This window comes from Copadichromis virginalis, linkage group LG12, assembly GCF_057382275.1.
Source record: "Copadichromis virginalis isolate Kocher_CV1m ecotype Utaka linkage group LG12, C_Virginalis_male_GT1.1, whole genome shotgun sequence".
NCBI classification, from domain to species: domain Eukaryota; kingdom Metazoa; phylum Chordata; class Actinopteri; order Cichliformes; family Cichlidae; genus Copadichromis; species Copadichromis virginalis.
In genome coordinates, this window is record NC_140629.1 from 2,681,185 (window position 1) to 2,702,893 (window position 21,709).

Here is a 21,709-nt window from a genome sequence, read left to right on the forward strand (position 1 = left end):
TATGCTGCTATTCATACTGTCATTATATTAATGCTGCTATCCTGTATATATTGTACAAACTATTGTTTGAGTACTTACGATTGTTTTTTTGTACTTTTTATATTTTACATTTATATTTATTATTGAAACTTGCACCAAGGGAGTGGCACTCCAATTTCGTTGTACTCTGTACAATGACAATAAAGGCTATTCTAACTTGTTTTGTTTTAGATAAATAAATATTGAAATATCTTTTGAATTAGTTAAATGTCAGAATATATATAGAGAGAGAGAGCTGTCTATTATTTATCACTTTCATCAAATTTAGGAGTACATATACACTAAGTTTATTGTTAATTAAGAAGAAAACTGCAGATGATTGCATTCTGATCTTAAGCAGCCTCTGATAGGTTAGTAGAGTCGGATTTTTTAGTAGAGTCCTCTGTCCTCTGCTGGATGTGTTGGAGAACACTTTCAGCCCTCTGAGGACTGCATACCACTGCCTGAGCCAAGCCAATGTGCCACTAAGCTCCAGCCAGTGTCCACACTGCCAGAGGTCTCCACACATGCTGGTTCGGTGTCTGTCTCCGCTGAAGGGTCAGAGGAACCCGTTTGAGCTGTCTGTCTCGGCTGGAGGGCCCAAGGAGCCCATTCAGCCACCTGTCTATGCTGAAGGGTCAGAGACCTGTTCGGCCTCCTGTCTCCTTTATAGTCGAAAAAGATGTGCTCCTGGTGCACTGGCCATTGCTGCTACTCAAATCGAGCGTGGACCTGGACCTCCAGCAGGCCCCGGGGACCTACGTCACACCTTGCTCTTGTCTCCCTTACAGCTGAAAAAGGTCCATGCTTGTGCCCTGGCCCTTCTGAAATTCCCTCTCCATTTAGCCGAGGCAGTGAGTCGGCCTCCTGTCTCCCTTACGGTCGAAAAAGATGTGCTCCTGGGCGCACTGGCCCTGCTGCTACTCACATCGGGCATGGCCCTTGCCCTCCAGCAGGCCCCGGGGACCCACATCCTCCCCTGCTCTACTCCCCCACTAGCTTCTTCTCCTGCAGTTACCCTCCACCACATATCCAGCACTGCCCTTGACCTCCAGCAGGCCTCGGGGACCCACATCCTCCCCTGCTCTACTCCCCCACTAGCTTCTTCTCCTGCAGTTACCCTCCACCACATATCCAGCACATATCCAGCTAACCCTAACCCACTACAATTCGTCCTGATTGTAGCACAAGTGGAACCAATAAGCAGGATTCATTGGCAAGCAGACAACCAGTTCCAACTACTGGGAAGAACCAGTGCGATGCATTTTGTGGTACGCGTCGTGGTAGCTCCTGCTAGGATTTAGGACAGACCTGAGGCTGATGAGAAGGATCTGGGTGTTGCAGGGCCGTCCTGGCTGACACGGCGCTGCGTGAAGCTCTGGGATGCTGCCTCTGGACTGGCACACTGGGGTGGTGGTTCCCCTGTTTAAAGACCTAGACCTGAGCGTGTGCTCCAACTGTCACACTCCTCAGCCTCCTCTATGCCAGGGTGTGTCTGTCAGTCAGGCCTCTGATTCAGGAGGAAGCAGTTTGTGTCCTGGTCATGATCACTGGAGCAGCTTGTTATCCTCTCGACTGCAGGGTCCGTGGGAGTTTGCACAACCAGTCTACATGTGGTTTGTGAGGCTTCTACTTTTGTAGGATCTTCATCTTACAGTACAAAGAGCCTTTGCTGCAGCTGTTGTTGTGTTTTGGCGCCTCATGGATAACTTTTCATGTCATTTGAGTTTCAGGCTTGTTGGTGTTGCTGAGCTGTGTGCATCGTCTGCGTGGGTTTGTCAGCATAATGGGGCTCATATTAAAATGACTTTACAGTCACAGAGAAAAACTTTAAAACACAAAATCAACACTTTGAACCATCGTGGAAACTACGTGTCCTTACTTGTCATCAAATGATGAGTGTGCGTCCTCACCAGGTGTCACAATCATGTGTATCAAAACGTGTGTAACTGTTAAACAGCAAAATGTGTTAAAGCTGAAAGTCTGACTGTTCAAAGGTGAAACTACAAACACTTGTACATATACAGCTCCCTCCATAATGGCCTGAGGAAAACCAAAGACCTGATGTGATTTCATGTTTTCTTTGTTTCACAGTTTAAAAGTTTGTGGTTCTGTTCTCAGACCTTTGTCACTCACATGTTGTGCATCAGCTGTTTATGTCACTGTGCAGCCAAACTAACTCCCCTCATGTGTTTCCTTTGCAGCTGCTCCTCTGGATAGCATTGAGTCCCTGGCTGCCTACTACGTGAGCTGCGTCAGGCAGGTGCAGCCGGACGGCCCGTACAGAGTCGCTGGATATTCTTCTGGTGCCTGTGTAGCATTTGAAATGTGCTCTCAGCTGCAGACCCAGAATCAGCCTGTGGAGTTCCTGTTTCTCTTTGATGGCTCACATTCATATGTGGCAGCGTACACACAGGTCAGAGAAACACTCGCGCATCTTTATTTCATGTATATGCTGTATAGCGTGTGTGATGTTGGTTTTGAAGGATGAGCTCTGGTCACATGATCTGCATGTGAACAGGTTTAACTGTGTTTTTGATTTGCAGAGCTACAGAGCCAAGCTAACACCCGGCAACGAGTCTGAGGCTGAGACTGAAGCCTTGTGTGCCTTCATCCAGCAGTTCACTGGCATTGAATACAACAAGGTATACTGTCTCTGACCCACAGGTTCACACACAAGTATTCCTTTATGTGGCATCAGCGTTAAAGGCCACACAACCTGAGCTTTTGCCTCACGGCGCCTGTAAGGTAAAGATGGTGACTGTAACACAGTCTGGAGCTGCTGTTCCAGCACAGTCTGTGTGTGGTGCAGGTTTGACTCAACAATGATGTGATGTTTGGAGCTGTTATGGAGACTAAAGTAAAACATGCGGTTAAATCAAACCTTCGTACAGTTTCTCACTGAAAGCTGACATTTGTAACTCCTGAATATCAAAACATCTTCATTTTGCATTTTCATATACATAAGATCTGTGATGTTCATTAATTATGTGTCACTTACTTTTCTGAAAACAACAATATCTCCGCGAGCACGCGGTAACGTTTGCTATGAACTTACAGTCGTCTCCATGGTTACATCCTACAGCTTTTGGAGACTCTGCTCCCGCTGTCAGACCTGAATGCACGCGTCAGTGTGGCCGTGGACCTAATCACCTCCGCTCACAAGGACATCGACCGAGACTCACTGCACTTTGCAGCCTCCGCCTTCTACTACAAGCTAAAGGCTGCTGATGCATATGTACCTACTGCAAAATACCACGGCAGCGTGAAGCTGCTGCGCGCCGAAACCAGCAGCGAATATGAGCAAAACCTGGGAGCTGACTATAAGCTCAGCGAGGTACCGATGCACATTTACATCAGTCTGTAGTACTTATCTTCACTGTGCGTGTGTGCGCTTGTGTGTGTTTCTATAAACTCTGTCTGAGCCTTCCAATGTTCAAACTGTGTACTGCGTCTTTCTTCAGGTCTGTGATGGCGAGGTGTCGGTCCACGTCATCAAGGGAGATCACCACACTTTCCTAGAAGGCGCGGGGGCGGAGTCTATCAAGAACATCATTCATAACTCGCTGGCTGAGCGAGCTGTCAAACCAAGGGAGGGTTAAACATCCACCGTCTCTTCACCCTAATTCCTCAGCTTTCCCCAAACTAGACTGTAAATGTGTCGTTATAGGAAGTGTTTGCACTGCTTATGTTTACACGCTACTGTTATCCTAATATCCCAAATGTTAATGGTTAGTGAACCAGTCGACATCCCATCATCTCACAGCTCCATCGATTCCAACTGCAAGTTTTGTTTTTTGTTGCCATATGTTGTTGTTTGCAGAAGTTCATCCCACAACAAAATAACGTGGTTAAAAAATTAATGTAACAAAGTAACAAACACTGACACATTGATTGAATCCTGAATTACATAACATCACTCAAATTGGTGTTTCTGCTCATGCAGACATCAGTAGACAGGCAAACGCGCTGCGACCAGCCTGATGAGCGACTGTGGAGGGAGGGCTGACCCTGCAGCCGTGTTTCTGCACACTAACTACTCGTAACACAAGTTGGAGGCATTTCTTTATTTTGTGATATTTGTTTACTTTTCAGTCATGTGACCACACAGTCATCAGTTACAGTGGCAACCAGCAAATGTTTACGTTGTCAATAAGTTCACAACAAATTAAGTGTTTCATAAACTGTGTTTTAACAATGACACTCGTGTTACTGTAATTTACAGACCAGTTATTTCACTAATTCAGAAGAAAAACTGCTTCTCTTCATGATGGACTGTGTCAAACACACGCTGTTGTTCTGACAGACGCCTGTGACAGAGGCGTCGCTAAGGACCAAATGTGTCTCTTCAGAGGTTAATCAGAGATGTGAATGATCACTGTAACAGTGAGATCATATTTACTGATGTAACCTCTGAGAAACTGTTTCCTTTTAAAGGCTTTGGTCCAGAGATCTAAAACCTCAGCAAATAATCCAAACCTGAGTACAACAGCTGGCCTGAGACCTGTGATTGGGTCAGTGAAGGAAGCTGCTGATTGGAGATGAATGTGCTGAGGAGTCACAGTACGATGGACGTGACAATAAAGGCCTCTGTGTTTTATTGTAACATTTCTGTTATGTTTTGTAGGACTAATAAGGGCCTCAACAGTCGCTCAGTGTTTTCCTTCATTGTAACGAGCCTGTCCCGTTGGATCTATGATTCCTGTGCTTTTGTTGTCGTTACTATTTCTGATCATTTATCTTGTAAATATAGTTTTTGGGTTTTGTTTTTTAGAGGATGGGTCAGTTTATCAGGGACTGAAACACAAATCCTGTTGGCCCAGAAAATTCTTAGTCGCTGTTGGCGCCACCCGACCGTTTAGTTCAGACCATTAAAGTAACGACTGGTTCTATATGACACTTTTCTACATGCAACAAAGGTGGTGATGGAAGGAGGAGAACAAACTTTTTTGTCTGTATTTAATAGCACAATAAAGACCAGACAGCAAAGCAGGGAGGGAGAAATAAAGGGCCTCAGGTCAGAGTTGAACCCGGCCGCAGCATTTACCCCATGACCAGGTGACGTGGTCACCCGCCCGACCCTTACGCACAGCAGTATTTCACTTCAGCTACCAGGAGTATGTGGGTCGAGCATGCAGACTGAACTTTAGCTGCATGTTAGAAAGCCGAGTTTATGAATGAAGGCTAGAACAAATGTCCCGGCTGAAGGAGGAGGGGCTGCAGAGGTGTATAAACACAGGTGGGCGGGGCAGGGCTAGTGTGCAGGATGACTCAGTGACCTACACTGACCCGTGTTGGTGAACATTTTGTTAAAGTTAAATGTTTTCAAGCTGACAAGTAAATTATCCAGCGAGCTAAGTTGAGCTGACCGACGTGCAGTAAGGTTTTCATGCTCTTCACTAACAGCTGATCGCTGAGAATATATCAACAGTAATAATGTCCTGTAATTCCCACGGCTCTGTATGTCACACCTGCGTATGCTTCCCCATCACATTCATCACCTGTTCCTCTGGTGTCTCTGATTGGAGCACGCAGGTGTGTGGAGCAGAGTGAAATCACACACCTAATGCTGTTTTATTCAACCTGGATCTTGGAAGTTTTGATTAACATCAGTGTCAAACATGAACTAACTCTTTGTCCCCTTCAACATTACATGTTGTTTTTTGAAGTAACAGGTTCAGTGATCTTAAAAGGCTGCGGTAACGTGTCGCTGATAAAACACTGAGTCATTTTCAAATTATTCACTTTAGTTCAATTCAGCTTTATTGTTTTATGTGAAAGTCTCCATCCTGTGTCCTTCACTTATCTTTATCCCAGGTGTGAATTGTTCACAGGACTTAAAAGAAGGACGTGTCTGTGGAAAAGGCTCCGGCCAACCTAAACTCCTCCCTCATCAGGACACAGAAGAGCCGCTGAGGCAGCGCCTTGGAGTACGCTGCTGGTCGCGGCACACAGGTGCGCAACAAGATCTCCCGGCCTGCTGGAGGAGGGAAGTCTGGTACTCTGCTGCTTCCCCCAGTTTGCTTCTTGTCAGATCCCAAGTCCTCATCGACGGGCGCCAGAAGGGCAGCCTAAAAGGGCAAAGGTCAAATGTTAGCAAACAGCAACCGATTCTGAAGAAATGTGCTGTGTGATATTCAGAAGTACTGTAACCCGAGTCTCCCACAGAGACCTGATCCAGACTACAGCTCACAAACACAGCTCCTCTACTAACACCTCACTGCAGCTGCACCCTGCTGATCCTGTCTGTGATTAGAAATGATTTCAATAAAGTAAAACAGAGGCTCGTTTTCTATGAGCGTAAACAGGGATCTCTTTTTCAGTCTCAGTGTAACAAACGTGTTTACTGAATAAGTCTTTCAGTAAAAATGTTTTTGTTAATTCAGTAAAATCTGCAAAGATGACTTGTACTGTTGGCAGCAACAAACAGAGACAACAGAGTGTGGGACAGACAGGAAGTCAGGACACGTCTATGTGCTTCACAGTGGGACTAGAACATGAACATTTCTACACACACCACAGGCAGCAACTGTGCAAACCTCCACGTCACCAAAAACACCCTGCAGGTCCCATCAGAGCAACGGCAGAGAAAACAGATGAAAGGTCTGTTAGAGAGAAAAACGCTTCGCTGCTTTCTTACCTGTATGACACCAAAAGGGTTTTGTTTTTTTAATAATAAAGGCTTCATGTTTTACAGTTAAAGGTAAAGCTCATGCAAACATGCAGGCTTATTTGTCTGATCAATGCAAAAGTTCAAACATGTCTCTTTCAAGCCTCATTATCAGCTGAGATCATAGTAAAGACACAGACAGGATCCTGATCCATCTGTTCTTTATATAATTACTGTTTTTACTGTAATGTAGAATATCATGGACATAATACACAGACTGCAGCCTAAATACTGCTAAAAACAGCCCTTTTTATTTTTAAGGTTTTACGTATTAACCTTTTATTATAAAAGTCACCTGATCCTTAGCAGGTGTGTATACAGAAATACACCAGGTCATTATTTAAGCAAAGCGAAGCCAAACTGCTCCTGTGTGACAGATGAAGTCCACCTTTAAACAGCATTTAGATGCTGCTAATGAAACTCGATTAGTGGCAGCACTGGTCTGTGGGCTGGGGACACTGGTGCCACCAGTACAGCGCGCACTTTTCACAGCGCCACCATGTGGACCAAACTGTATTCTGGGTCAAACCTGATGTTTTATCATTTACACTGAACAAAAATATAAACGCAACACTTTTGCTTTTGCTCCTGTTTTCCATGAGCTGAACTCAGAGATATGAAACATTTTCTACAAACACAAAAGACCCGACACTTGCAAGCAATGTTCCCTCTAAGCTGCGCGCGTACACAATTGCGCACTGCTGGCACGGTCTCTGCACAGAAAATCTGCGTTGCGCGCACAAAAAAAAAAAAAAAAAAAAAAAAAAAAAATTCACCTGAATTGAAATTAAAATGAAAACTTTAACAATCCTGTTTTGCAGTGTTAGTCAGTGACTGGCTGCTCCCGTATAGGATTAGAACGAGGCCACCTTATCCCGTAGTCCAGCCAATCACGCGATTCACATTCGTATATACGCAGCTAATCAACGTCGCTGTCAGGCTCTGACGCGTCCTTATGCGCCGACACCGGTGTTTTAGCAAAGCGGCTGATGTGGAGTGAAGCCACGTTAATGACAACGTGTACAACCATTGGAGATGTGAGCAGGACCGACGGAACAACTGACGGGAAAAGTGTGGACTTTATACCAGTTTTTAAATTGTGTTGATCGGCCGCGTACAACCAGAGTTATGATAAAAATATCTGCAATGTTTGGTTTTCTTCCTGAATACTGTCGTTGTTTATATTTACTGCGGGAAGAAACGGTGAAAACGGCGTTTTATAAGGAAAACGCTCGAAAGCCTGTGAGCAAAAACAACACCCCACCACCCTTTCCTATTGGTGGAAAAATGTACCATGTGGACCAATCAAAAATTATATGGCAAGGGTTAGTGTTAGGTATTTTAGTACCATGGGAGCATTTACTGGATATTGTTTTATAGTGACATTATACAGGAAAACTCTGTCATTCAACAAGGTTGAAATACCACAGAGATCACTCCCTCAGCTACATTAGTTTCTTAATCTTTTAGACGCCTGTTGAAGGCCAAATGGTTTGTTTCAGATTTCACTAATGAAAGAACTCTTCGTTTTGTGCCTTGAAAATATGTCGCTGAGATAATCACAATTGCAGCTGAACTAATAAACTACACAAAGGATGCTTCTTCACCCACGCTCCCTTATCTTGGTCTGTACTGGTTTAAACTGATAAATCTGCTGTCTCATGAATTTTACCCTCTATATAAACTGTTGTACTTGTGAATAAAGTTGAGTCACTTTGGGAAGACAATCTAAAGCAGTCTCTGTTTTCTTGTTCTCCCAAGCTGCTCCCGAGCTGCTCGTACTAACACGCTGAATGGCATGCTTGAATATTACTTGAGAATATATTTGACTGTGTTACAGACTAAGGTACATTCTCTGCTGATAGACGTCCACGCCTCGGAGGAAGCCGATCCACGGAGTAGGCCCTGGAAACAGTTTCCTTCAGTTAGAAACGGGAGGAAGTTTTAGGAGTGACGGCGGTGCTTGGAGATGTGAGAGATTTGCGACGTTTAGCGCAAATCTTATGTAGTGAGTGTGTAGTGTAGTCAGCAGTTTTGTTGTGTGTGTCAGAACAATGAGGCGACTGCTGAATGTTACAGGTGTTACAGCAGTGATACATCTGCTGTTGTCCTGCAGGTATCAGGCTGTTGTTCTCCTTCATCTCATAGTGGACACAAATTATTTTTTGGAGTGGCACAAATAATTTGTGTGGCATCAGATTTGATGCAGAACAGCTGATTGTTCTGTAAATAGTTTGAAATGTTTAATTAAAAAACGCCTTGGCTACATTTTTAGGTAAACCTGTGAGGTGTGGCATGTCAAGGTGCTGATTAGACAGCATGAATATTGCACAGGTGTGTCTGAGACTGCCCACAATAAAAGGCCACTCTGAAATATGCCGTACATGTGTAGCACAATGACACACATGTTGCAAAACCAGTCAGGATCCGGTTCAGCTCATGGAAACAAAAGTGTTGTGTTTATATTTGTGTTCAGTGTAACAAATACTGAGACGTCTAATAATGTGTGTTGTTCATCTGAGGACGCTGCAGAGAACCAGATTATTTTTATTATCCTGTTTGTCTGTTATGTGAACCTTTAGAGGATGTACCTGAGAGGATGACTGAGTGTGTTTATCGCACTATGTTAAATGTAACTGTGAGCGACACGAGGCTTACTGCTCATGGTTACCTCATCAGTGGTGAAGTCAGCCAGCTTGATGCAAGAAACAGGAAGAACAAAAGGATGAAAGAGCAACACACAGATGAAAAACAAAAACAGACTTTCTAACCGACAGAGCTGAAATCTGAACATGTCACCAGCTGCAGGAGGCAACGCTCTGAACCACGTCGTTCCTCCTCCAGATGGAGCTTTTACTGCCTATAGTCTCTTGACATACAATGGTTGGATTGTCCTATGATACTGTATCAGCTGAGCCTCAAATTCTTATGATCTCGAGCTTCAGTCTCAGTGAATCCTTAGTTGGCTCAGATGCATCATCTGGTGTTTGAGTGTAACAAGGTGGTTGTAACACAAAAGGTGTGTATGTGTTTGTGTAAACAGGTGAGTGTGGTTTGTAGTGTCCAACTAAAGCAGCGTGTCTAACCAACCACATCTCCAGGGCTGAATCAGGTGACCACGAGCCATCGCTCCACAGCTGCTGAGGGAGCTACAACCCTCATTCAGCCTTTCATAGACATACGGCAATGAACTGTATGAACAATAAACTTTATTCATACACACAAATCCCTTTAGGGTTGTGTCAGCGAGGGCAAACGTGCCACATCAAATACATGGAGCTACAAGCTGTGGTGACCCACTGTCAGTAAGGGAGCTTTATTACACACACACAGCATCAAATCATAACAACAGTTACCTCAAGCTACTTCTATGTTATAAGGCAAAGACCCTGCAGTTACACAGGGAAACATTAGGTGACCGTCTGTGAGCGACAGTGGGAACCAAAGCCTCTAACAAACATCCATCGATAGATGAGGGGCAGACGGGCTGAATGCAGAGAGGTCTACTAACACATGTTGAGTGAAGAAGAAACACCCAGTGCATTATGGGGAACTTAGACCTATAACTTAGACCTGTGTGCGCCTTAGCATATGCTACTTCCGGCGCATAGCGCTTAGTTTCCGGTGTGATATTCGCTCCTTGTTCACGGTCGGGTTTTTCAACCAAATGGACGAATCAAGTGGCAATTTACATTTTTCGAGATGTCGAATGTATCTGTAGATGATGTTGATCGACTTGTCGATATTTCCCCCCTGCGCCTCAGAGCAAACGAGAGAAAGGATTCAGATTTTATACTTCTCAGTATCTGTAAACAGCGCTCCCTCGTTTATCGCGGGAGTTACGTTCTAAAAATAACCTGCGATTGGTGAAATCTGAAGTAGCCAACTTTATTTTTCACAGTTATTATCAATGTTTTAAGGCTGTAAAACCCGTCACTACACACTTTATACACTCAGACCGACATGAACATTTTCACACGTTTCTCTCCTGTTTAAGCTCTCAAAGCTCAAACCTTCGTAGACAAATAAGTCCAGTATTACAGAAACCAAAGATCAAACCGTGTTTTCAGGTCCAGCACATGAGAACAGAGCAGCTGAGAGATAATTCAACATCAATGAATCATTAATGAATCAATGAATCAGCGATTCTGTACTGCACAGGAGAGACGGCACGGAGGAGATCAACAATAGTCTGAAGCCAATCAGGACGCAGAACACAAAGCGCTGTGCGCAAAAAAAAAAAAAGCATGCAAACTTGCACAAAAAAAATGTGCGAAACAGCGAGGCCGCGTTATAGCGACAGACCAGACCAGCTGCACAACACAGACACTTCAAACCTGAGGACAAATCTAAGAGAACAGAAAAAGGAAAGGAAACTTAGCTTAGAACCATGCAGCGCTACAGGAGACGGCAGCACTGCAGAGGTGAGGACCGGCACCTGTTTGAAAGAGACAAATGCACACAAACACACACAACAACGAACGAGAAACAAACACAGAGAGAGGAAAAAGTGGTTATACAGAACTTGAGGACATTACCTACATGTAACTATCTAAATAATTATAAATTTGTTGTGTTTTCTTTAACAATGTCAGAAGGAGAGAGGCACTGAGGCACCGTCTTCCGCCCCCCCGACGCTCCAGCTGCGCCGCCTCCTTCTGACAGGAACTGCCTACAGAACAAGCATGAATGATGCCTGAGTGGACACACACAACTCACAAGTTCCTGGCTCTGTCAGCTCCTCTGCAGAGGGTTTCCCTAAGAAGGTGGACCTAGCAGGGTGACCGGGGACGGGGAGCTGTGCCTCACGGCCCTCACTTCGTCGGAGAAACCCTCATGCAGAGTTCAGAAACTTGTGTGTTGAGTATGTCGCTGTGAGCCTCCACCATTTAACTAGAACAACAGCCTGATACCTGCAGGACAACAGCAGATGTATCACTGCTGTAACACCTGTAACATTCAGCAGTCGCCTCATTGTTCTGACACACACAACAAAACTGCTGACTACACTACACACTCACTACATAAGATTTGCGCTAAACGTCGCAAATCTCTCACATCTCCAAGCACCGCCGTCACTCCTAAAACTTCCTCCCGTTTCTAACCCTTGCCATATAATTTTTGATTGGTCCACATGGTACATTTTTCCACCAATAGGAAAGGGTGGTGGGGTGTTGTTTTTGCTCACAGGCTTTCTTATAAAACGGCGTTTTCACCGTTTCTTCCCGCAGTAAATATAAACAACGACAGTATTCAGGAAGAAAACCAAACATTGCAGATATTTTTATCATAACTCTGGTTGTACGCGGCCGATCAACACAATTTAAAAACTGGTATAAAGTCCACACTTTTCCCGTCAGTTGTTCCGTCGGTCCTGCTCACATCTCCAATGGTTGTACACGTTGTCATTAACGTGGCTTCACTCCACATCAGCCGCTTTGCTAAAACACCGGTGTCGGCGCATAAGGACGCGTCAGAGCCTGACAGCGACGTTGATTAGCTGCGTATATACGAATGTGAATCGCGTGATTGGCTGGACTACGGGATAAGGTGGCCTCGTTCTAATCCTATACGGGAGCAGCCAGTCACTGACTAACACTGCAAAACAGGATTGTTAAAGTTTTCATTTTAATTTCAATTCAGGTGAATTTTTTTTTTTTTTTTTGTGCGCGCAACGCAGATTTTCTGTGCAGAGACCGTGCCAGCAGTGCGCAATTGTGTACGCGCGCAGCTTAGAGGGAACATTGCTTGCGAGTGTCGGGTCTTTTGTGTTTGTAGAAAATGTTTCATATCTCTGAGTTCAGCTCATGGAAAACAGGAGCAAAAGCAAAAGTGTTGCGTTTATATTTTTGTTCAGTGTAAATGATAAAACATCAGGTTTGACCCAGAATACAGTTTGGTCCACATGGTGGCGCTGTGAAAAGTGCGCGCTGTACTGGTGGCACCAGTGTCCCCAGCCCACATGTAACCGGTGTGATTCTGCGTTGTGTCTGATAAAAAAGGTAAAAGAAAGAAAGACCTCCAAGTAAATAATTTGCCCACTCCAGCTCCTCTCCCACAGGGGAATTGTAGAAAAAGGGCAGAGGCAAAAGGGGTACACTGTATTTATAGTATTGCACCAAAGAAGAAGAAAAGAATGAGGAGGGGCTCTAACTGATAATGAACACAACTACAGGCTTGGAGGTCCTAAAAGTCAGGTATAAAAGGAGAAGTTTGGGGGTTTAGAACACATTTTGTGTAATTATAACAATGTTATTTATGACTCTGTTACATTCACCCCCCAAGAATTACACAAAATCCTAAAGGGTACACCAAAAAAAAAAATATAAACCCACAATAACAGATACAGTGGCCTCAAACAAATTCACATCGCATATACAATGAATTAGATCAGCAACATAGCTTCCTCCAAGGAGGATAAGAGACCTGAGACCTGCTCGGCGCCTAGCAAGATCCCAGGACTTTCTATAGACAAAATGAGGTGCCATTTACACCACACAAAACAGGCCATAATATCTATGGGCGTCACTATCAGACTGCACAGACTGACAAAATACAATGAACTCTGTGCCTGTATTATTCTTTTCCAAAAACAATAGCAATGAAAAACATACAGAAATAAGCAAATTCACACATCAATAACCGCTGCTTGAACAGGTTCAACACCAAGGAGTGTTTCAAGTTGAGCCATTGATTCAATCAAGCGACGAACTGGTTTAATGATTCTACCAAAACGTGTGGTAAGTCCTTGATCCACGTCCACATTTTTGGGTTCAAGAGAATGAAAAGTGTGGGACGGGAAAGCAGCAGGGGAGCCTGGGGAGGCTCCATCACCAGCCAGCCCACCAAGATCAGAAACACCCATTATGGGAGGGGTCCCATGAACGCCATCTTCGACCGGGTCAGCGGCAGATTGCTGATGGATCCATGATAGTGTGCGGTCATCACACTCGCCAATGCTGGAGACGGAATCCACAGTCCAGGTGGCAGGAGGTACAGCTCCTGTGCCCCCAAAAGATGTCACAGACCCATCCAGGTCAGACTCAGCGGGGCCACTGACAACGCTCACAGCAGGATGTGCAGCATCGTCATTCAGTGTTGTGTCCAAGGGCAAAAAGTTAACTTGAAGGAGCAGGTTGCGATGCACCACACGCTCATGACCTTCTTTGTCTCTGATACGGCAGATGTGAAGAGCAGGATCCAAGTCAACTACCGTGTACACAACAGGTTCCCATTTGTCAGAGAGCTTCCTTTTTCCTCTGACTCCCTTGTTTGCCAACAACACCTGGTCCCCTAGTGAAAGAGGCAGACCCTTCACTTTTCTGTTGTACTGGTCAGACTGGTGTCTCTGCTCCATTGTGCTGTGTTCCTGGGCTCGGAGCATGGCAGAGCGCAGGTCATCCATCAGTGACTTGACATAGGTATCATAGTCACAAATGGTGTCATCATGAAGGACATCCCGAAACATGAGGTCAACTGGCAACCTTGGCACCCTCCCAAACATCAGGTAGAATGGCGCAAAGCCGGTGGTCTCGTGTGCCGTACAGTTATACACAAACGTCATGGACTGTATCATCTGCGGCCATTTCTGCTTACATCTGGGGGGGAGGGACCGTAACATGTTTCCAAGGGTGCGATTAAATCTCTCTGTGGTACCATTACCCATGGGGTGGTATGGTGAAGTGTGGGATTTGGCAACGCCACCCAAAACCAGAAGCTCTGCAAGCAGCTCACTCTCAAAACTAGCTCCCTGGTCAGAGTGAATGCGCTGAGGGAAGCCATACACACAGAAGAATCCATCCCAGAGCTTTTTAGCGACTCTCTTAGCTGTCTGATCCTGGCATTGGAATGCATGTGCTAATTTTGTGAAGTGGTCAGTAATCACAAGGACATCCACAGACTTGTTGTTGCTGTCCTCAGCTGACCAGAAGTCAATGCACACAAGTTCCAGTGGGGCACAGGTCTTAATGCTTTCCAACGGGGCCCTAGCTGCTGGCTCTGGGGTCTTGCTGAGAACACACCTGCGGCAATTTCTCACATGACCGCGCACATCCTTCTCCATATCATACCAGAAAAAACGCTGACGAGCCAAGGAGAGTGTGCGAGGTTGACCTTGATGACCAGCATTGTCGTGTATGCCAGACAGCACCACTTGTTTTAGGGAGTCAGGTACCACAAACTGGAATCTCTTGTGTTTGGTCAGTGGGTCCCTCACGACTCTGTAGAGGACACCATTGAGGAATGTGAGCTTATCCCATTGTTTCAGGAGCCGCAACGTATGTTGGTTCTCATGACAGCGCTCACGTCTGGAGGGTCTGCGCTTACGCTCAACATAGCGGGCTACTCTGGAGATCACAGGATCCCCTGTTTGATGAGACAGGAGATCAGCACGGAACAGCGCATGAGTAACATCACAGTCAGGTGGACTGATGGAGGTTAGGTGACCAACGAGGGATGTTGCACGCTGGCGAGAAGCAGACTCCCACTCACAGAGCGAAGACATGAGAGAAGACACGTCATCAGTTGACAGAGACACATCAAGCACAGCAGAGGGTGGAGCACTGCGTATCGATTGAGGTTGACAGGTCAAACGGAAGGCATCTTGGACACTGGCATCTTTCACACCACTGACTTGCTCTAGCAGCTCAAAGTAGGGCTCCGACAGGAGCCGCTGGGCCAACGGCCTCACAAACGGTTCCCTGCTCAGGGTGTCTGCCACAATGTTCAGCTTTCCAGGAACATATTTGATCTCAAAGCAGTATGGTGCAAGCTTAGAGACCCAACGCTGTTCACAGGCATCCAGCTTTGGCTTAGTCAGAATGTATGTGAGAGGATTGTTATCAGTCCAGACAGTGAACCGATGACCCTTGAGCCAGTGGCTGAACTTATCGCACACAGCCCACTTCAGAGCCAAAAATTCGAGCCGGTGTGCTGGGTATTTGGCCTGACTGCGGCTGAGAGACTTACTAGCAAAGGCTATAGGTCTTGCTCTCTCCTCACCAGCTGGCACCTGGGATAAGACAGCACCCAGCCCATCCATGGAAGCGTCAGTTGAAAGGATGAATGGCCTCTCAAAATCAGGATGTGCCAGCACCGCACAGCTGAGGAGTGCACCTTTGAGTCCCTCAAATGCTTTCTCACAAGCAGGAGTCCAATCTTGAGGGGTGAGCTTGCGAAAAGTTCCAGGTTTCCGACTCCCATGGCAGCCTTTAGTCCTCTTCTGACCGGCAGTTAGAGCAAAGAGTGGCTTCGCAATACGAGAGCACCCTGGAATAAAATGCTGGTAAAACATCACCATGCCAAGGAAGGATCTCACTTTCCTCTGAGAAGGGGTGCAACCGTCACCATCCATAAGGTCAGTCTTCTGAAAATTGGCGATAACCCTCACTTTATCCTGATCAACCGAGACACCACCAGCATCCACGACATGACCCAAAAACCTCACAGAGCGTCTGAGAAAGTGACATTTTTTCTGCGCCAGCTTCAGATTGCTGGTCCTCAGGCGAGAGAAAACAATCTCAAGACGTCTTAGGGCCTCCTCTTCTGAAGGCGCAAACACCAGCAGGTCATCAAGATAACACAGGAGGCTGGAAAAGTTCAAATCACCAAAGATGCTGAGCATCATCCGCATGAAAGATGCTGGGCTGTTGCATAGACCCTGGGGAAGTCTGTTGTACTCATACAGGCCAAGAGGTGTAGTGAAAGCAGTGTACCGTCTGTCAGACTCATGGAGGGGAACGTTGTAGAACCCAGATGTGAGGTCCATGGTGCTGAAGAAAGCATTCCCACCAAGGGCAGCAAGACAGTCAGCCTGATGGGGCAGTGGGTGAGCATCCTTAATGGTTTTGGCATTGAGCCAGCGGAAGTCAGTGCATATCCTCAAGTCACCTGACTTCTTCCAAACCATTACCAGTGGCGAGGCGTATTCGCTGGTGGACTTACTGATGATGCCTTTCATCTCCATGTCTGACAGCACCTCTCGCAACTTGTGATAGTGAGCCGGGGGTACTCTGCGATAGGGAAGCCTGAAAGGGCGGTCGTCAGTGAGGTGGATACGATGGACAAAGTCTTTCACCTCACCACAGTCCAGTTTGTCTCTAGAGAACACATCTTGGTAAGTCAACACAAGCTCCACCAATTTCCTCTTCCACCCATCTGACACTTCACAGCCCTCAATATCAATGTCAGCCAACCCAGCATCTTTGAGTAGCTGTGCAGAGTCAGGCACAGAGTCTGATGAGGGGGGAAAACTGGTATGCTGGTCAGTCAGAGTCTCGCAGAGACCTTGAGTGATGGGCAGGTCCTCCACAGCAATACAAGGAAAGACATCCGCAATCTTAGCATTGTGACGAAGTGTCACAGGGCTCTCTGTTGGGTTAAGGACTTTCATAGGGACCCAACGATCTCCCCACATGGGTGTTATAATGCGCCCCACCATTATGTTCTTTGGAGTGGAACGGGCTGACGTGGGTTCCACAACGACAGTACTTCCTGGAGACACGAGGGCAGAAGGTGGCAGCTTTCCCCAAACTACATATTCTTTTTGTGGCAGGAGAGTGATACTCTTCCGCAACCTGACTGTACCTACTTTATCTGGCAACACAGGAGCAGACCACCGTGAGATACAGCTCAGCAACTGCAGGAAGTCTTCACAATCAGTGCCAGTGTAATTGGAGTTAATAAGCTCCCAGTACTTTGTATCAGCCTTCATCTTCTGAATGATGGGCCGGATCACATTGCTCCCCACGATGAGCTCATCTTTTTGCCCAGGAACCACAAATGTTGGTACAAGAAACCTAGTCCCATATACTTCAATGTCCAAATCATAGATGCATTTCGGTTGTGTGAGAAGGCCACCGCAACCAACCAGCACCACATTTTCAGGGATATGCTGCGGAATCAGAGCAACACCAGCGGCTCTTAGCTTGCTATCAGCCTCTTCACTTAGTGTGCATGACATACTTCCTGAATCAAGCATGCTTGTCAGGGAACACCGGCCACTGACCGACACTGGAGTGTAAAACAACTCACTAGCCCTGCCAACTCTTTGTGAACCCATAATAACAGTCTTCTCATCAGAGAGGCTACTACAGCAGTTAACATATATGGCTTCTGGGTCTGTTGCATTTCTGAGGGTTTCATCAACACTGCCCATGCTACCCCTCTCGTTACATGGGCTGGCTAGTTTAAAGCAGCATCGGTGGGAGGAGGGACTGAAACGCTTGGTTTCTGGTGCAACTGTGGGCATTCACGCCTCATGTGTCCAGGGTCAAAGCAGCTGTGGCATAGCTTGTACAGCCTACAATGCACATGGGTTGTGTGTTCATGTGAGCCACACACTCTGCACGAAGCACGATGAGCATTGCGGTGCCCATGGGAATGACCTGTGGGTTGTGGGCACCTAGGACCAGTGGCTAGTGATGCAGTGCACATGGACAGAACCTTGTCAAACAGTGCTACCATCTGTTGAACACCTGGCTCAGCTGGAGGAGGGCCAGAAACTGGCAAAGATGGGGGCATGACATGTAGAGTCAAAGGAGGACAAGCAGAGGGCTGCTGCACACTTACCATGCCATCAGAAGAGAGAGGCTGACATGTGGCTGCAGAGGGAACAGAGGGCATAGGATACGAGGCTGGCTCATGTGTTACTGGGACTGCTTGAGCACCGCTGGAGTGGGGCTGGCTGTTAACAGCGACAGGGCTCTGATGCGGGATGGACAGACTTGCTGTATTATGAGACAAAACACTAGACTGTCTCATTTTCCTCACATAGTTGTCCAGACGGCTCTGAACCTCAGCTGCAGTCCACTCCTCAGGGGCCTTCAGTTGAAAAGACAACGTAAGACTGTGGTCAGGACAGTGATTAATGAACATCGAAACAACCTCACTACTGGGGTCCTCTACCATCTTGCCGCGCCTGCGGAGACACTCATCAGCAGCATCAATAGACTTGTTCAACCGGATCCAGTAATCCATGGCGTTCTCACCTGGACGTGGCACAGTACTGTAGAAATCTTTCATGGGCAGGCTGGAATATGTCAAGTCGCTGAAGTTAGACCTCAGTATGTCAAACACAGCAGTAATAGGATCATTCCGATTCAACTCAGGGCGGCAACGAAGTGACACCTTGACCACATCTCTGGCTTTGCCAGTTAGTCTAGACATTAATATGGCAAACATTTCTTCATCTGTGTCACAGCTGATTCTGTGCAGATAACATCTCATCATGTCCTCCCATTCACCGATGGGAAATAGATCTGTGTTGTCACCCTTGAAGTATGGTGGAGCTTTGGTGTCTGACTGAACAACAACCTTCAGCTGGGACTGGTCATTGCAGCTCGAGGGCACATTCTGGGGAGACTGTGGCTGGGTGGGGGCTGGCTGGTGCATAGAGTTAAGAGAGGATGTGATATTTTCCCCAATTTGCTTTGCTAAGTCAGTGATCAAGCTGCTCAACATGTCACTAGTGACAGCCTGGGTGTGTGTTTGGCGTTCGCAAGCAGCTGGTGTGGAGCTAGCTGCTGGCATTAATGGTGAGTGCATCACTGGCTGGTCTACAGTGTGGGCACCAATACCCGGGACTACTGGCCTACCCCTCCCAAAAAACTTTGGAGCAATCTGATGACCCCTCCCCAAACCAAAGGTCATATTACTCCCCGCAGAGAACAGATCAGGCAAAGCGCTATCCACAGTTTCCTCACTTAACATGTTGGCCCAAGTGAGATATCACTGTTCAACAGCAAAAAAAACGAGCCTAACCCCCACACACAATTATGCAAAACTTCACAAAACAATGAAATGTGGGGAGAAGAAAAAAAAACATCAAAGAATCAAAACACCATAGAAAATAAAATGTTGTTTTCTCCTCTCAATTAAAACAGGCTGTAAAAGCCAATATCAATAGAGAAAAAAAAATTACAATCCGTGCCTGTATAATTTGAGGCAACAATATGAAACAGTGACAGAAATGATCACCTACGTATTTGCCCTTTAAGTTCACACGTGACAGAGATGCCTGCAAGCCAAATTACGGGGCATCGATCACATATGCGATATAAAAACCTGTGAGTCAAAGCGCAGGGCACAGGATTCTGGCACACAGCTGCAGAGAGGAGGCGGGAAAACAGCGGCAGCAGAAGGAGGAGGGGTGGATCGCGGATTGGCGATGTGACGGGTCAGCGGCACCAAGTGTAACCGGTGTGATTCTGCGTTGTGTCTGATAAAAAAGGTAAAAGAAAGAAAGACCTCCAAGTAAATAATTTGCCCACTCCAGCTCCTCTCCCACAGGGGAATTGTAGAAAAAGGGCAGAGGCAAAAGGGGTACACTGTATTTATAGTATTGCACCAAAGAAGAAGAAAAGAATGAGGAGGGGCTCTAACTGATAATGAACACAACTACAGGCTTGGAGGTCCTAAAAGTCAGGTATAAAAGGAGAAGTTTGGGGGTTTAGAACACATTTTGTGTAATTATAACAATGTTATTTATGACTCTGTTACACACAGACCAGTGCTGCCACTAATCGAGTTTCATTAGCAGCATCTAAATGCTGTTTAAATTTGGACTTCATCTGTCACACAGGAGCAGTTTGGCTTCGCTTTGCTTAAATAATGACCTGGTGTATTTCTGTATACACACCTGCTAAGGATCAGGTGACTTTTATAATAAAAAGTTAATACGTAAAACCTTAAAAATAAAAAGGGCTGTTTTTAGCAGTATTTAGGCTGCAGTCTGTGTATTATGTCCATGATATTCTACATTACAGTAAAAACAGTAATTATATAAAGAACAGATGGATCAGGATCCTGTCTGTGTCTTTACTATGATCTCAGCTGATAATGAGGCTTGAAAGAGACATGTTTGAACTTTTGCATTGATCAGACAAATAAGCCTGCATGTTTGCATGAGCTTTACCTTTAACTGTAAAACATGAAGCCTTTATTATTAAAAAAACAAAACCCTTTTGGTGTCATACAGGTAAGAAAGCAGCGAAGCGTTTTTCTCTCTAACAGACCTTTCATCTGTTTTCTCTGCCGTTGCTCTGATGGGACCTGCAGGGTGTTTTTGGTGACGTGGAGGTTTGCACAGTTGCTGCCTGTGGTGTGTGTAGAAATGTTCATGTTCTAGTCCCACTGTGAAGCACATAGACGTGTCCTGACTTCCTGTCTGTCCCACACTCTGTTGTCTCTGTTTGTTGCTGCCAACAGTACAAGTCATCTTTGCAGATTTTACTGAATTAACAAAAACATTTTTACTGAAAGACTTATTCAGTAAACACGTTTGTTACACTGAGACTGAAAAAGAGATCCCTGTTTACGCTCATAGAAAACGAGCCTCTGTTTTACTTTATTGAAATCATTTCTAATCACAGACAGGATCAGCAGGGTGCAGCTGCAGTGAGGTGTTAGTAGAGGAGCTGTGTTTGTGAGCTGTAGTCTGGATCAGGTCTCTGTGGGAGACTCGGGTTACAGTACTTCTGAATATCACACAGCACATTTCTTCAGAATCGGTTGCTGTTTGCTAACATTTGACCTTTGCCCTTTTAGGCTGCCCTTCTGGCGCCCGTCGATGAGGACTTGGGATCTGACAAGAAGCAAACTGGGGGAAGCAGCAGAGTACCAGACTTCCCTCCTCCAGCAGGCCGGGAGATCTTGTTGCGCACCTGTGTGCCGCGACCAGCAGCGTACTCCAAGGCGCTGCCTCAGCGGCTCTTCTGTGTCCTGATGAGGGAGGAGTTTAGGTTGGCCGGAGCCTTTTCCACAGACACGTCCTTCTTTTAAGTCCTGTGAACAATTCACACCTGGGATAAAGATAAGTGAAGGACACAGGATGGAGACTTTCACATAAAACAATAAAGCTGAATTGAACTAAAGTGAATAATTTGAAAATGACTCAGTGTTTTATCAGCGACACGTTACCGCAGCCTTTTAAGATCACTGAACCTGTTACTTCAAAAAACAACATGTAATGTTGAAGGGGACAAAGAGTTAGTTCATGTTTGACACTGATGTTAATCAAAACTT

General features: G+C 45.9%; 1 protein-coding gene and 2 long non-coding RNA genes across 3 annotated transcripts; 2 read left to right on the forward strand and 1 right to left on the reverse strand.

The window, feature by feature from the left end:
- Positions 1-2,212: 2,212 nt before the first annotated feature.
- On the forward strand, positions 2,213-4,221 carry LOC146696260 (fatty acid synthase-like). The gene is made up of 4 exons (XM_085474353.1): positions 2,213-2,434; positions 2,565-2,663; positions 3,104-3,355; positions 3,483-4,221. Exons 1-4 carry the CDS (start codon positions 2,345-2,347, stop codon positions 3,618-3,620), a joined length of 579 nt encoding a protein of 192 aa, XP_085330479.1. The 5' UTR covers positions 2,213-2,344; the 3' UTR covers positions 3,621-4,221.
- A 1,542-nt stretch (positions 4,222-5,763) lies between these two features.
- Positions 5,764-11,569, reverse strand: LOC146696261 (uncharacterized). Its single transcript, XR_014923207.1, has 2 exons — positions 9,360-11,569; positions 5,764-6,089 (listed from the first exon to the last, which is right to left on the reverse strand). It is a non-coding gene; the product is annotated as an uncharacterized LOC146696261 (long non-coding RNA).
- An 8,172-nt stretch (positions 11,570-19,741) lies between these two features.
- On the forward strand, positions 19,742-21,558 carry LOC146696262 (uncharacterized). The gene is made up of 2 exons (XR_014923208.1): positions 19,742-19,916; positions 21,233-21,558. It is a non-coding gene; the product is annotated as an uncharacterized LOC146696262 (long non-coding RNA).
- The last annotated feature ends 151 nt before the right edge of the window (positions 21,559-21,709 follow it).